We start from the raw sequence: 12,142 nt of genomic DNA on the forward strand, positions 1-12,142 counted from the left end.
ATTATTTGTACACGGTGTTTTCTTTCAAACCTTACCTAACTGTACAGTAGCATTGCTATGTGTTCTTTAGACTCAGGTGCATTTTCATTTCTCAAGAAATAGTTTATCATTTGTTTGAATACCTCATGTTGTTAATCTCCAAAATATTGCGATAAAATTAAAAATTAAAATATGCAAATACAAACAGGGTTTTATTTCCAAATTGTAAACAAATAACCCAATGGAGATTTATACGATGTCCGAAATTGTGTTTTCTAGTGTTTTTGACAACGCAGAGTTGGCTCGTATAAGCCTTGTCACTTTTTCGAGCTTTGCACATGTAATCAACATTTCTCTTTATACCACTAGGCTTCTTCCCGAATTCAACGATTGACTACAATCAAATGAGACACAAACCCCAGCTAGAACATATATTATAAAGATATGTGAGAAGGGGAAACAATTAAAGGTCATAGGGAAGGTGGGAGGGGGACTTATTGTGTGTAAAGACAACATGTGTTCCATCTGCAGCCTAGTGTTATAAACAGGAATGTTAATTACTTGCGTAAAGCTCGAAAAGTGTCACGGCTTATACGAGCCAACAATGTGTAGTCAAAAAATACAGAAAGCAAAGCAGAATTTGACAAAAAAGTTGCCATACACTTGACAAAATCCAACTGCTTTTGTAGTTACTGACAACATAATGTCAAGAAACCTCTGACAACATTAAATTCCTTAAGTGTATTTTCACATGGCTGATATCGGCTGATATGGGAGTAGCTTTGTTCCCATTTCAGTGTACAATATTTTTTACATTGTTTGGGTGTGAAAAAATGAGGGGGGAAATCGTAAAATGGAAAACACCAACTGAAAATTTAACTTAAAGTTAAAATTTACCTCGACATGGCAATATTATTCATAAATTCATGGTGACAATTTATTACTGAAACCATCATTTTCAAAAAATAATGAATTCACCACACAAAAGTTCATGAGTAAATAAATATATTAGTTATTCTGTAACACTAGTAATTGATTTCCGAATATGACGTAAGCAACAGTCTTGTATAATGAATATATTCTCAGATCAATTTCAATAGCCAAAGGTTTTGATTTGACCAACTGTCTGTGTCTAACTTAAAAGAAAATATCGGGAAAATGCTTTATATATTGCAGATAATAAAAAATAAATAAAAATCTATTTGTTTTTTATAGAACATAGAATTGACGCCAAATTTTACAAAACGAAACAACAATCGGAATTGTTGATATAGTAATAATGGAAAGAACATATACTTTTATCGAATGTACCTTTTCAAAATCGACCCCAAACTCAAGCCACCGACGTGCCTTTTTTGGTAGATACGGAAACAACTGGTCCCCCAGAGGTAATATGTACCTCACATCGACTTCATCCATTGGGGGATGACCTAGAAATCCGATTGAGTTTATCACTTATTACTTAGATATTGAATAAGACAAAAAAAAAAATACGAAAGTTTCAGTACTTAAGAGAAAGGTACACTGTGAATAGGTAATGATTTAATAAACTTTTGATTTATCTCAATTTTTTGAAGGTATGTTTCCATATGATATTATTATATTTTTAACATCATAACACTTAACGGCGATATTTGACAGAAAGTGTCATCCGGGGCTTCGTCTGAATTGGTTTTAAAGTTGGGTGAAGGTAGTACGCGTATGACACAAATCTCTGATGAATATTTCATTCAATAACGATGATATCAAAACACTATTCGATTCTCTTTAAAAAGTCTGTAACCTGTGAACACATTCGTCTGTATATATCATTTTATGTTAGCTGGTCCGTTATTTACATCTATGATCCCCCACGGCATTGCCTTTATTCAAATCCATGCTATTTATCACGTACCTGTGACAAAGCTCACAAGAGCACCAACAACAATAGGAATTAATACACCAATGGCTCCAAACCACCGGTACGAGACCGAATACAGCTTATCAAGGCCTTGTCTGGGTCATCGGAAGTAGAAAACAAACGAAAATATGTTAGCTAAAATAAGGGTTATATATGGTTAGCTGAAAAAAACTATCTAGTTGAATCAAGTTATATTTAGGAGGTTTCAATCATAATTGTATTAGGAATACATTTGATACTGGCGATAAAAACTTGCATATTGATATGTATTTTTCTCGCTATATTCAACTACAGTTATACATTATAAAATATATTAGACTGCTAGACAATTCGTATAGTACAACAAAAATGTTCTTAAATCCTTTAAAATATATCAAAAATATTAAATATCAAAATAAAAACGTAAAATGTAGGTGATGTTTTCCTATAATACAGTGTATGAGGTACGAAATTACATGGCATTGTCAATTTCTTTTGTAAAGTGCAGGGTGTATATGTTCAGCAGGGCTAGACCGAGATTTGACCTCATGACCTTATATTGTAAAATTGTCGTTCTTACAAATTGACCACTTAAACTTACGGTTCTATTGATTGAAAAACAGCCATTTCCTTTCTGTATGTCGCAATTCGTGAAGCTAGGTCATTAAGTGGCGAAGCCGATGCGTTGTTATAGAAAGATGAATTAATCATGCTTGTTGTATTTGTCCACAATGACGAATCGAGAAAGCAGTTGTCTGTAGGGTTTGGCGGTAGCCAAGGCTGACTTGGTGTGGACGTGAAGAAGTTTAATCCAAGCGATAACCAAAGGACAAATAACATTGAAACCGCTCCACCAATAAGAAAGCCCTAAAATGGACCAAATTAGTATGTCAAACGGGCATTTCATAGCATTCTGTCTCCGGTTACTCAGAGATTGGTTAACGCTAACCGGTGATAGTGAAAAGTAATACTTGTTGTAATTAAGAAACACGGGCTTTCGAAGCAAATGTATTCCCCAACACAATCTCATCTGATTCTACAAGTCAACAATAGTGAAAGTATATCTGATGTTTTTGTATTTTATGGTATTCAAATTTTATTTTTTATCTAACCACGGGTTAACTTTCACCAAACTGTGTGCCGCTCCTGAATTCTTATCTTGTGGTGATACAGTTCTAGAATTGTTTTTGTTTTCCTTATTGCACAATTGCATTGTTAAAATCATCGAATTATCATAATAATAATAAAAAAAGTAAACAAAAATAAACAAAAATATAAAAACCCAAATCATCGAGTTAGATAGATCCTTGTTGACATTCTTAATGAGATTTGGCGAATAAGGTATACACATGGAAGTGAAAGTATACGATATCTAGTAGATTAAACATAACACTTAACATCACCTATTAAAATGTTAACATTTTCAAAATGACCAGTATATAAATGTTGTATATAAATGTCGATTTTCTCCCGACTTTCACTGTTGAATTTGAAATGTACCAATAGCGCTGGAGCTCTAAAAATATTACTGACGGTATTTGAAATGCAATATTTGAAGAAATTTAAGTAGACATTGTATTACAAAATAACGTTATCAGTTGAACAATATAAAATGAATACGTATACGATCGGTATGACGACCAATAACATTCTGTAACATACACAACGTAAGGTCTTAAAAAAAACATGTTCCTACTGTTTTGTTACTTTTAAACGCCTTCCTTCCTGTGACTTCTAAAGCCCTTATCATTTTGTTGCTTTGAAGTACCTAACTTTTTACTACTTTTAAATACCCATTTTTAATACTTTTAAACGCCTACCTTTTTTGTGGCCCAAGGGCAAAATATGGAAAGAAAAAACATGCCGGCGATTGGACCTCCCACACAACCGAGAACTGAACTGCTAATCTACAATGCAGAAACGATACATAGATGTAATCATTGCATAGGAACTACATGCATCACCAATAAGATTAGTATTATGTATCATGAAAGAAAATAACCATTTAGGATAACACATAGTTATGTAGTCTGTGTAAACAAGTGGTAATTATAGACAGGTAACGCTAAGGCACGTTTTACTATTACGGGTAATAATAATAACAGATTCCGAGATTATAAATAGACATGCTGACCACGCTGTAGCCGGCCATAAATGACCAGTTACATTGACATTCCTTTGAAAGTCATGCTGGTCGGCTACATTACTTTATACAAGTTTGCCCATCTGTTCAGTGAAGTTCGGGTGTATTGGATACAGTACACACGTACCGAGAACGGATGTCAGTAATCATGTCAGCTAAACAATTGATTAAATGCGATATTATATCAGGGTCATTTTCATAATAAACAAAAGATGGTTAGTGATTAATGAAATGAAAGCGATTTTTGCACGTAAAGAAAAACAAGATAATGCATAAAGAACGAAGGTATTTGTATTTTTTGTATATATACATTAATAATGTAAAACTTGCTGAAGCTGAGCCTGGCTAACTTCTGCCATCTAAAATTGAACATGTAGCTTATAGATGACAGAAATCAACATAAGAACGTTGTCAGTACCAACAAATATACCACATGCAGTTTTATCCGTAGTGAGACTAAAGCAAGCTTCGGTGACGAAAATAAATAAATAGAATGAAATAGAATGAGAACCTAGAAAAATACATAAAATGTTTTATTAGAAGAAAATAACTACATAAATAAAAACAACAATAAAAAATGTTTTATAATTACCTAAAAACAGAACTGATAAAACAACATAAAGAAAGAAAACAAACGTATGGGAAATTGCACTATTGAGATTCAAATTAACAAAATTCGTTTTATCATAACCTGTGACTCACGTTCAGCAAAGACAACCGTTTAGTTATAATTACTGTTTCGTTGAAATTTAGCTTGTGGATACCTGCATCTACCTTTACTCTATACCTGGGTATCGATTCGCCTGCAGTCAATATACAGAAACCGAAGGCCAACACGACAGGTCATTATGGTTGGACTTCAACATTAAACATTATGAAATCATATTATGATTTAAAACACATATTGCTGATATGAGTAGTTATGTACAAGGAATTTTCGAGCAGCCGTAACACTACCACATAACAGCCGGCATTATACCCATACCTGGCCTTGTTTACCCCACAGTCGACTGTGAGTAGTTGCTTTGGGGTTTTTCACCACGCATACATTCATACCTGACTTAGTGACCCTGGTACTTCGGCTATCATAGCTGTGACGGTGAGAGAAAGTCCTCCGTAGAATAGCACTGAAACATACGATCTCATATTTACTTATTACTGTAAAATTCAAACTTTTCGTGGTTTGGAGATGCTCGCGTGTTGAGTAAATTAGTGCAAACATATATACAAGCGAATATTAATTTACTTAATATACTGATTAGATTTCAGAATCATTACAACTTTTCCACGCACTATCAGAGTCACATCCAAAATATATTAAAAAAGGCAGTTTAAGAGTTAACATGCAATAGTAATAGTAATACACCCAGCACCATTGGATGACATTCTGGGTCTAAGATATATATATTATGTTTATCCAAATACGTATCGCAACTAATCAGAAAACTGAAACAGTTACATATATAACATATGAAATTGTTATCAATGACAATACAAATAGTATAAAGCGTATATACATGTACACGTATATCACAGCGTTATAAATCTCCTACCTGAACTCTTTGCTATGGCTGTGGCTTTGCTGTCGGACATGTCCTTGTACCGAGGTTTGAGGAAATCTTCCACTGTCTGAGCGCTAAGACAACTAAGTCCTGAAGATATTGTGCTGAAAATGGCGAAACCGTAAAGTTTATAATAAGCGTACAGCAATTAATCTGTATACATACGTTCACTGAAGATAAAAATAAAGTACAAGCAGATGACTGCAACTATAACGTTTAGATACGATTGTTGTATTATATGCCAATATTGAATAACACCTGTTTCATCCTTCTAGGAATCCAGAAACTTAAAGCCGATACTTAACGTATATAGTATGAATGCATTTACATTTCAAATGGAGTTACAGTGTATTTTTCAGAATTTCAAAATGTTCTCTCCTTTATTATAATTGATCAAATGACCAAGCAAAGCCTACCTTAATGATGCACTAAACAAAGAGGCGAGGAACAGTCCGGAAAGTCCGGGAATACCATGGAATAACCTCACCACCATGTGGGGTAGCAACTGGTATAAATATACAAAAGTAACCTTTTACTTAATAGCTAGTTAGTGGTTCCATACATGTATATACATATGCATTTTCCTGGAACAAATCTTGTTATATTCCTCGAAAATAAATGTGGTTCTAACGAAAGAAGCAAGGAACTCTTTTAATTGTACTTGCATGAAAAGAACTACTAATTTGAATTTAAATTTATTACTTATTTCCTTTTTTCTCTGTTTCAATTCCCGGATACAACCAAGAATCGGTAACGTTAAGAAGAATCTTAAGAGTGAAGGTTAAATACACTACAGTATAAAAAGTATGACTGGGGCAGTAAGGTTTGAGTATCGGTTATCACATATTGAATATCCTGTTTCTCCAAACCGCAAAAGCGATTAAGGGCGGAGCGACGTTAACTCACGTGATATCATTGAACACAAATACATGTACATTGTAATCATCTACAAAAAGGCTTGATGATAAGCAGTTATTACATGTAAATACCTGGAACAGCATCAGCTTCATTAGAAACTTACCTGGTTCGCGTCCTCATAATACCAGCTCCATCGGAAACCTGGTGACTAGATACTTACATGTACATGCACTGGTTCGCATTTCTGATAAAACCAACTTGCTTAGAAACCCGGTGACTAGATACTTACCTTGTTCGCGTTCCTGACAATACCAGTTTCAGTAGAAATGTGGTGACTAGATACTTACCTAGTTCGCGTTCCTGATAATACCAGCTACCTTAGAAACCTGGTGACTAGATACTTACCTGGTTTGCGTTCCTGATAATACCAGCTTGCTTAGAAACCCGGTGACTAGATACTTACATGTACTTGCATTGGTTCGCTTTCCTGATAATACCAGCTTGCTTAGAAACCCGGTGACTAGATACTTACCTTGTTCGCGTTCCTGACAATACCAGTTTTAGTAGAAACGTGGTGACTAGATACTTACCTAGTTCGCGTTCCTGATAATACCAGCTACCATAGAAACCTGGTGACTAGATAATTACCTGGTTCGCGTTCCTGATAATACCAACTTCAGTAGAAACTGGGCGACTAGATACTTACCTGGTTCGCGTTTCTGATAATACCAGCTTCCATGGGATCACACCCAATAGTATTGAAGTAGGCAAACATTACTAGTCCCTCAATAATTACAATAATACCAAACACGAAGTAAGCTGGTCCGGCGATATACAGAATACTGGAAGTGGAATATTTATATATTATATTAAAAAACGTAAGTATTCTACTTATTAAATGAATGAAATGATGAAATAACAACATGGAATATGCTGAATCATATTATTAGATACGTAATGTTTACAACATTCGCAATATTATAGACTGTCACGGAATTCACCCAGTAAAACTTTAGCCCTTCGACAGAATAATCCATATTCGTCCATTGTAAATTTCTTTCTTTACATTTAAATCTGATTCATATTATGTTGTTTGCTTATGTTCGCTGTAATGATAAATTCGCCTCATTACGGCGGGCAAAAAAAGCGAAAAGTTGACTAATCGAAAAAATCTATATATACAGTACTGATGTAGTTATTGAAAGTGTTATCTTAAACTTTTCCCCTCAATACAAGTAGTTAAGCAGTTATGCAGACTTATGGCACTATTTTAGTATAGGGCAGTCATGAAGAATATCCTAATCTACACTCACGGACAGTTCAACAGACACAGGTGATATCAACACTTACTGGACATGGTAGGAAAGTTTTAAAACGTAGGTTAGAACATATTCTGCATCTAGATGAAAATCTTCTTACTTTTTGGCCTCCTGTAATGTCTTGACTGAGCCGATCCGCTGAACCGTTGCCTGGTTAAATGCCATCCCAAAATACACAATAGTTGACCCCACGAATAGTGACCAAAAGGTGTGCCGGACCGTCGGATCAGGGTCAAAGCTGGAATATAACAAAAGACAACGTACCAGTATTTAGGCGACTCAGAACTCACTGCTGAATTGTACATTCGAAACTCACATTGTGAATTATCCCTGCCTCGACTGAACATCAGTTGAGACGACCAGATTGTCGGCGGACAATTGAAGCGGCACCGCTTTGTTTTATATTTTGTTATAGATATGCGGTAGCCTTGTAATAGAAAAATCTAAAAGACAAGTATTCACTCGATCATAATATTCCCATGATCCTTCTACATACTCATCACCTTTATGAAACGTTACATACTTACTTAAAATAGTTCATTCGTAGATTTTCGTTATTAATTTGGAAGACCTTTCCGAAATTTCCTACGTTCATTGTACCCTGAAATAAAAAGGAATGCTTGTAATTTATATAGATTAAATAACTCACAAAAAGGACAACCGTGAAGCACTAGCCCCGCGAAAATTAAATAATTATACAGTATGCTGGTTTATTGACGTCGGCCCGGTTAGTAGACAATATCAGCAATACATGCGGAAGTTGTTAAATGTCGGTATAACAGCATTCATACAGAAATGAAAGTATAAACAATAGAAACATGTAAAGGTGCGGTTTCTGTCAACTGATCGGATGATTAACCATAAAATGCAAATTTTTGAATGTCAACGTTAATGGTAAACGACGAACCAGATATTTGATATTTTTTCAAACTGTAATGATATTGCTAGCATACGTTTATGCGTAAGAAAAAGAGATGTCTGATATTTAAAGATACCTGTATAGAGACGAACTGTCTCTAAATTTGTAAATAAGCACAGATCCTGTAACACGATCTGACACTGTTTTTTTTGTTTATTATTATCTAATCAGTAAACTTATTCCCACTATTATTTTTACAAGAACGTCATAAGAGGTCATCTATTTGTTTGCGAACTTACACTATTGAATCATAATTGTATTCGTTAAGCTTCAAATCCTGGTCAATTGCAACTGAATTGAATAAGGGGTTAACTCTATTGTGTAATAGATACACACATTTTTATTGGCTGTAACGGTTCGAAGGAGTAACCTTTCGTTTGAGGTGGTATGCGCTCCTGAGATACCACCTGTGTAGGACTTGATTAAATACATAGAATATAGACCCCCTTTAACAACATACCTTTATAATAACAGCAAACATACCAAGCGTCATAATGATACATTGTAAAACATCCGTCCACACCACCGCCTTGATTCCGCCCTGTACAGATATATAATAATACATTATAAAACATCCGTCCACACCACTCCCTCGAGTTCACCATGTACAGAGATATAATAATACATTATAAAACATCCGTCCACACCACTGCCTCGAGTCCACCCTGTACAGAGATATAATATTACATTATAAAACATCCGTCCACACCACTCCCTCGAGTTCACCATGTACAGAGATATAATAATACATTATAAAACATCCGTCCACACCACTCCCTCGAGTTCACCATGTACAGAGATATAATAATACATTTTAAAACATCCGTCAAAACCACCGCCTTGAGTCCGCCCTGTACAGAGATATAATTATACATTATAAAACATCCGTCCACACCACCGCCTTCAGTCTGCCCTGTGCAGAAACATTTTACAAATCATGTAAAAGAGGCAATATGGAAACCACAAGAACATATCGAAATAAAAAGACAACAATTGCAACTGAGATGTCACAAAATAATGAAGATAATATAAACACTACAAATAAAGGCAACAATAGGTAATGGAGTGCTGATCATCATGTCGTCAGTGAAATCATGTAATGACTCCTCTGTTGTGTTTATACAGCAAGTGAACATGGTTTATACTGTAACAAAATGTATTTCTTGATGACGAACCAATCACAGAAATGTTTATGCATTTGCAGGTTTATTAGGAGGAATGTTTCAGGGATTAATATTTTGATGTTTATCTACTGTAGTGATCATTGTTGGTACTTCAAAGTTATCTATTAGATAATTCAACATTGGCTCGATAATAAGACCGAGGTCTATCATAGTTATTTACAGAAAAGCGATCTAAATAGAAGGTCTTTACAATCAAGCGGTTTCAATACAAAGGTGGGTTATATGCACTGCTAGTCTCAGATTTCAATGCAATATTACATATGTGTGTTTGCTGTCAAAACTGTAGTGGTTAGAGTACATAATTATTTCAAAAGTTACTTACTATAGAAGTGTAAATAATGGCTGCCCCCGCTACAGAGAAAACAGATGCCCAGAATGGGAAGTCCGCCACTGGGTATTAAAACAAACATTGCAGTAAGTCTGTGAAACCAGTATATTTTGACTTGAGTCCGAACGAAAAATATGTTATTTCACTCAGATTTCAGCGGCTAACATCACCTGGGTGTAAGTGAATACAGAACGACACATATCTAATTAAACATAGTAGTCATACATTTGTGTACATGTAGTCATACATTTGTGTACATGTAGTCATACATTTGTGTACATGTAGTCATACATTTGTGTACATGTAGTCATACGGTTTAGTAAATGGATTTATTGGAATTTTGTACATGTAGTCAAACGGTTTCGTAACTGGTTGTATAACAATTTTGTAAACATACGATTTTGTGCATCGATGTATTACAATTTATTGCAATTTGTACATGTAATCATACGGTTGTGTACATTGTTATCATACTATTTTATACATGGTTGTTTTACACTTTACAGTTAAGTTTGAGTGTAGACAACCTGAGAGTCCTACCTGCTTCCAGAGCTATAGCTGGTCCGTAGAGAACGATCCCCATGTAAACTATCTATAACAATAATGGATGACAAGTAGACAGTATTTTCATATGTTTCATTCTGCGGTGATAGTTTTACCTTTGTATTCAATTTTATGATCACCGTATTTTTTTCCAGTGTATGTGTCAACATATTCAAACCATTCTACATGCTGAATGTATTATTAATCAACGATCGTATCATTTGTACATGTATTATCTATGACATCACAAATGTTATCGTACATGTATTATCTATGACATCACAAATGTTATCGTACATGTATGAGGCATTTTTGTAAAGCTTATATTACAAAATGTCTATTGCATACTATTTATATTCCTTATACTTGGTGAAATGTATATACAAAGTTAACGCATTTAATAAAACTTATATGAGGTATCATGGCACTTTTTCGTAGCGAGCATATTCACCATGCAGGATCTACATCAATATGCCTACAGGTGCACACTTAATGCACCATCAGTCTCATGACACCGTCATAACGACGATATAGAGAACGTAGGTAATATTTTCCCGTTTTAATACCTGATGCTATTTGGGAAGGTGTTTTTTTTCATACACATGTACAGAAATAAATGAGTTACGTACGTAATACAGCATTCCAGCCACCGTGCCAAAGTTACGAGGTGCTTTGCTTTGGTATCGAAGTTCAAAATACTGAAACAAGATGATATTATTAACAAAGTATTTCCTCAAAAACCAAATAAACCGTTAACATCTCAAAAATTCAACATTACAATTGCAAGGAATACTGTTAATTTCTGTTCATAATCGTTCCAAGAAGGGGAGATATTAAAGGGATTTATATTGGAGTCCAGCTCCGTAATATTTAATGTTCATTTAAGGAATGATTTTTATTTTTTCAACATTTATGAGGTCATAACAACAATGGGTTTATGGACATATTGAATGAATCGCGTCAACTCATAAATGTTGAAAAAATAAATATCATTCCTTATATTTACATTGACGAATCCTTTCAGTGGATCGATATAACAACGAATAAAACAAATAAACAGGGTTTGTTCCTGCTTATACACGGGTGCAACGCAGTGGCGAGAACAGTGTTTTTTCGCGGGGAAATGTGACACTATCGTGAGAGATCTTAGCAACCGTCAACAACAATAACACAACAAAATGTAGTTCCATATTCAATGTTTATTTGTAGCACAGGACACGTGAATACGTGGATATTTCACAAAGCACAGTTCAATAATATTTTAAGATGTAAGAATTAAGCATCTAGGTCGGTCGTTCCGAGTGAGTAGTTTTTGTAGTGTATTACTACGCAGTGTGATCAGGTTACTATCAGTTCCCACGTGCTGAGATTCTATGAACACCTGTGTTATGCATTTATGAATGTAATTTTTGTCAATGGGTCTAAGCA

General features: G+C 34.7%; 1 protein-coding gene across 1 annotated transcript in view; it reads right to left on the minus strand.

Annotated features, from left to right (window-relative positions):
• The window catches only part of LOC110447490 (sodium-coupled monocarboxylate transporter 1-like), a 30,368-nt gene that overhangs the window by 840 nt on the left and 17,386 nt on the right, over nucleotides 1–12,142 (minus strand). The window contains exons 4-17 of the mRNA XM_021493224.1: nucleotides 11,344–11,412; nucleotides 10,712–10,763; nucleotides 10,166–10,233; nucleotides 9,120–9,200; nucleotides 8,268–8,341; nucleotides 7,841–7,978; nucleotides 7,128–7,263; nucleotides 5,980–6,068; nucleotides 5,555–5,667; nucleotides 5,058–5,128; nucleotides 3,679–3,765; nucleotides 2,460–2,725; nucleotides 1,874–1,974; nucleotides 1,291–1,409 (exon numbers count right to left, since the gene is read on the minus strand). Coding sequence (XP_021348899.1) covers nucleotides 1,291–1,409; nucleotides 1,874–1,974; nucleotides 2,460–2,725; nucleotides 3,679–3,765; nucleotides 5,058–5,128; nucleotides 5,555–5,667; nucleotides 5,980–6,068; nucleotides 7,128–7,263; nucleotides 7,841–7,978; nucleotides 8,268–8,341; nucleotides 9,120–9,200; nucleotides 10,166–10,233; nucleotides 10,712–10,763; nucleotides 11,344–11,412 — 1,464 coding nt within the window. The remainder of the gene's footprint in view (nucleotides 1–1,290; nucleotides 1,410–1,873; nucleotides 1,975–2,459; nucleotides 2,726–3,678; nucleotides 3,766–5,057; nucleotides 5,129–5,554; nucleotides 5,668–5,979; nucleotides 6,069–7,127; nucleotides 7,264–7,840; nucleotides 7,979–8,267; nucleotides 8,342–9,119; nucleotides 9,201–10,165; nucleotides 10,234–10,711; nucleotides 10,764–11,343; nucleotides 11,413–12,142) is intronic.

Source organism: Mizuhopecten yessoensis, unplaced genomic scaffold (genome assembly GCF_002113885.1).
Source record: "Mizuhopecten yessoensis strain PY_sf001 unplaced genomic scaffold, ASM211388v2 scaffold3431, whole genome shotgun sequence".
NCBI classification, from domain to species: Eukaryota; Metazoa; Mollusca; class Bivalvia; order Pectinida; family Pectinidae; genus Mizuhopecten; species Mizuhopecten yessoensis.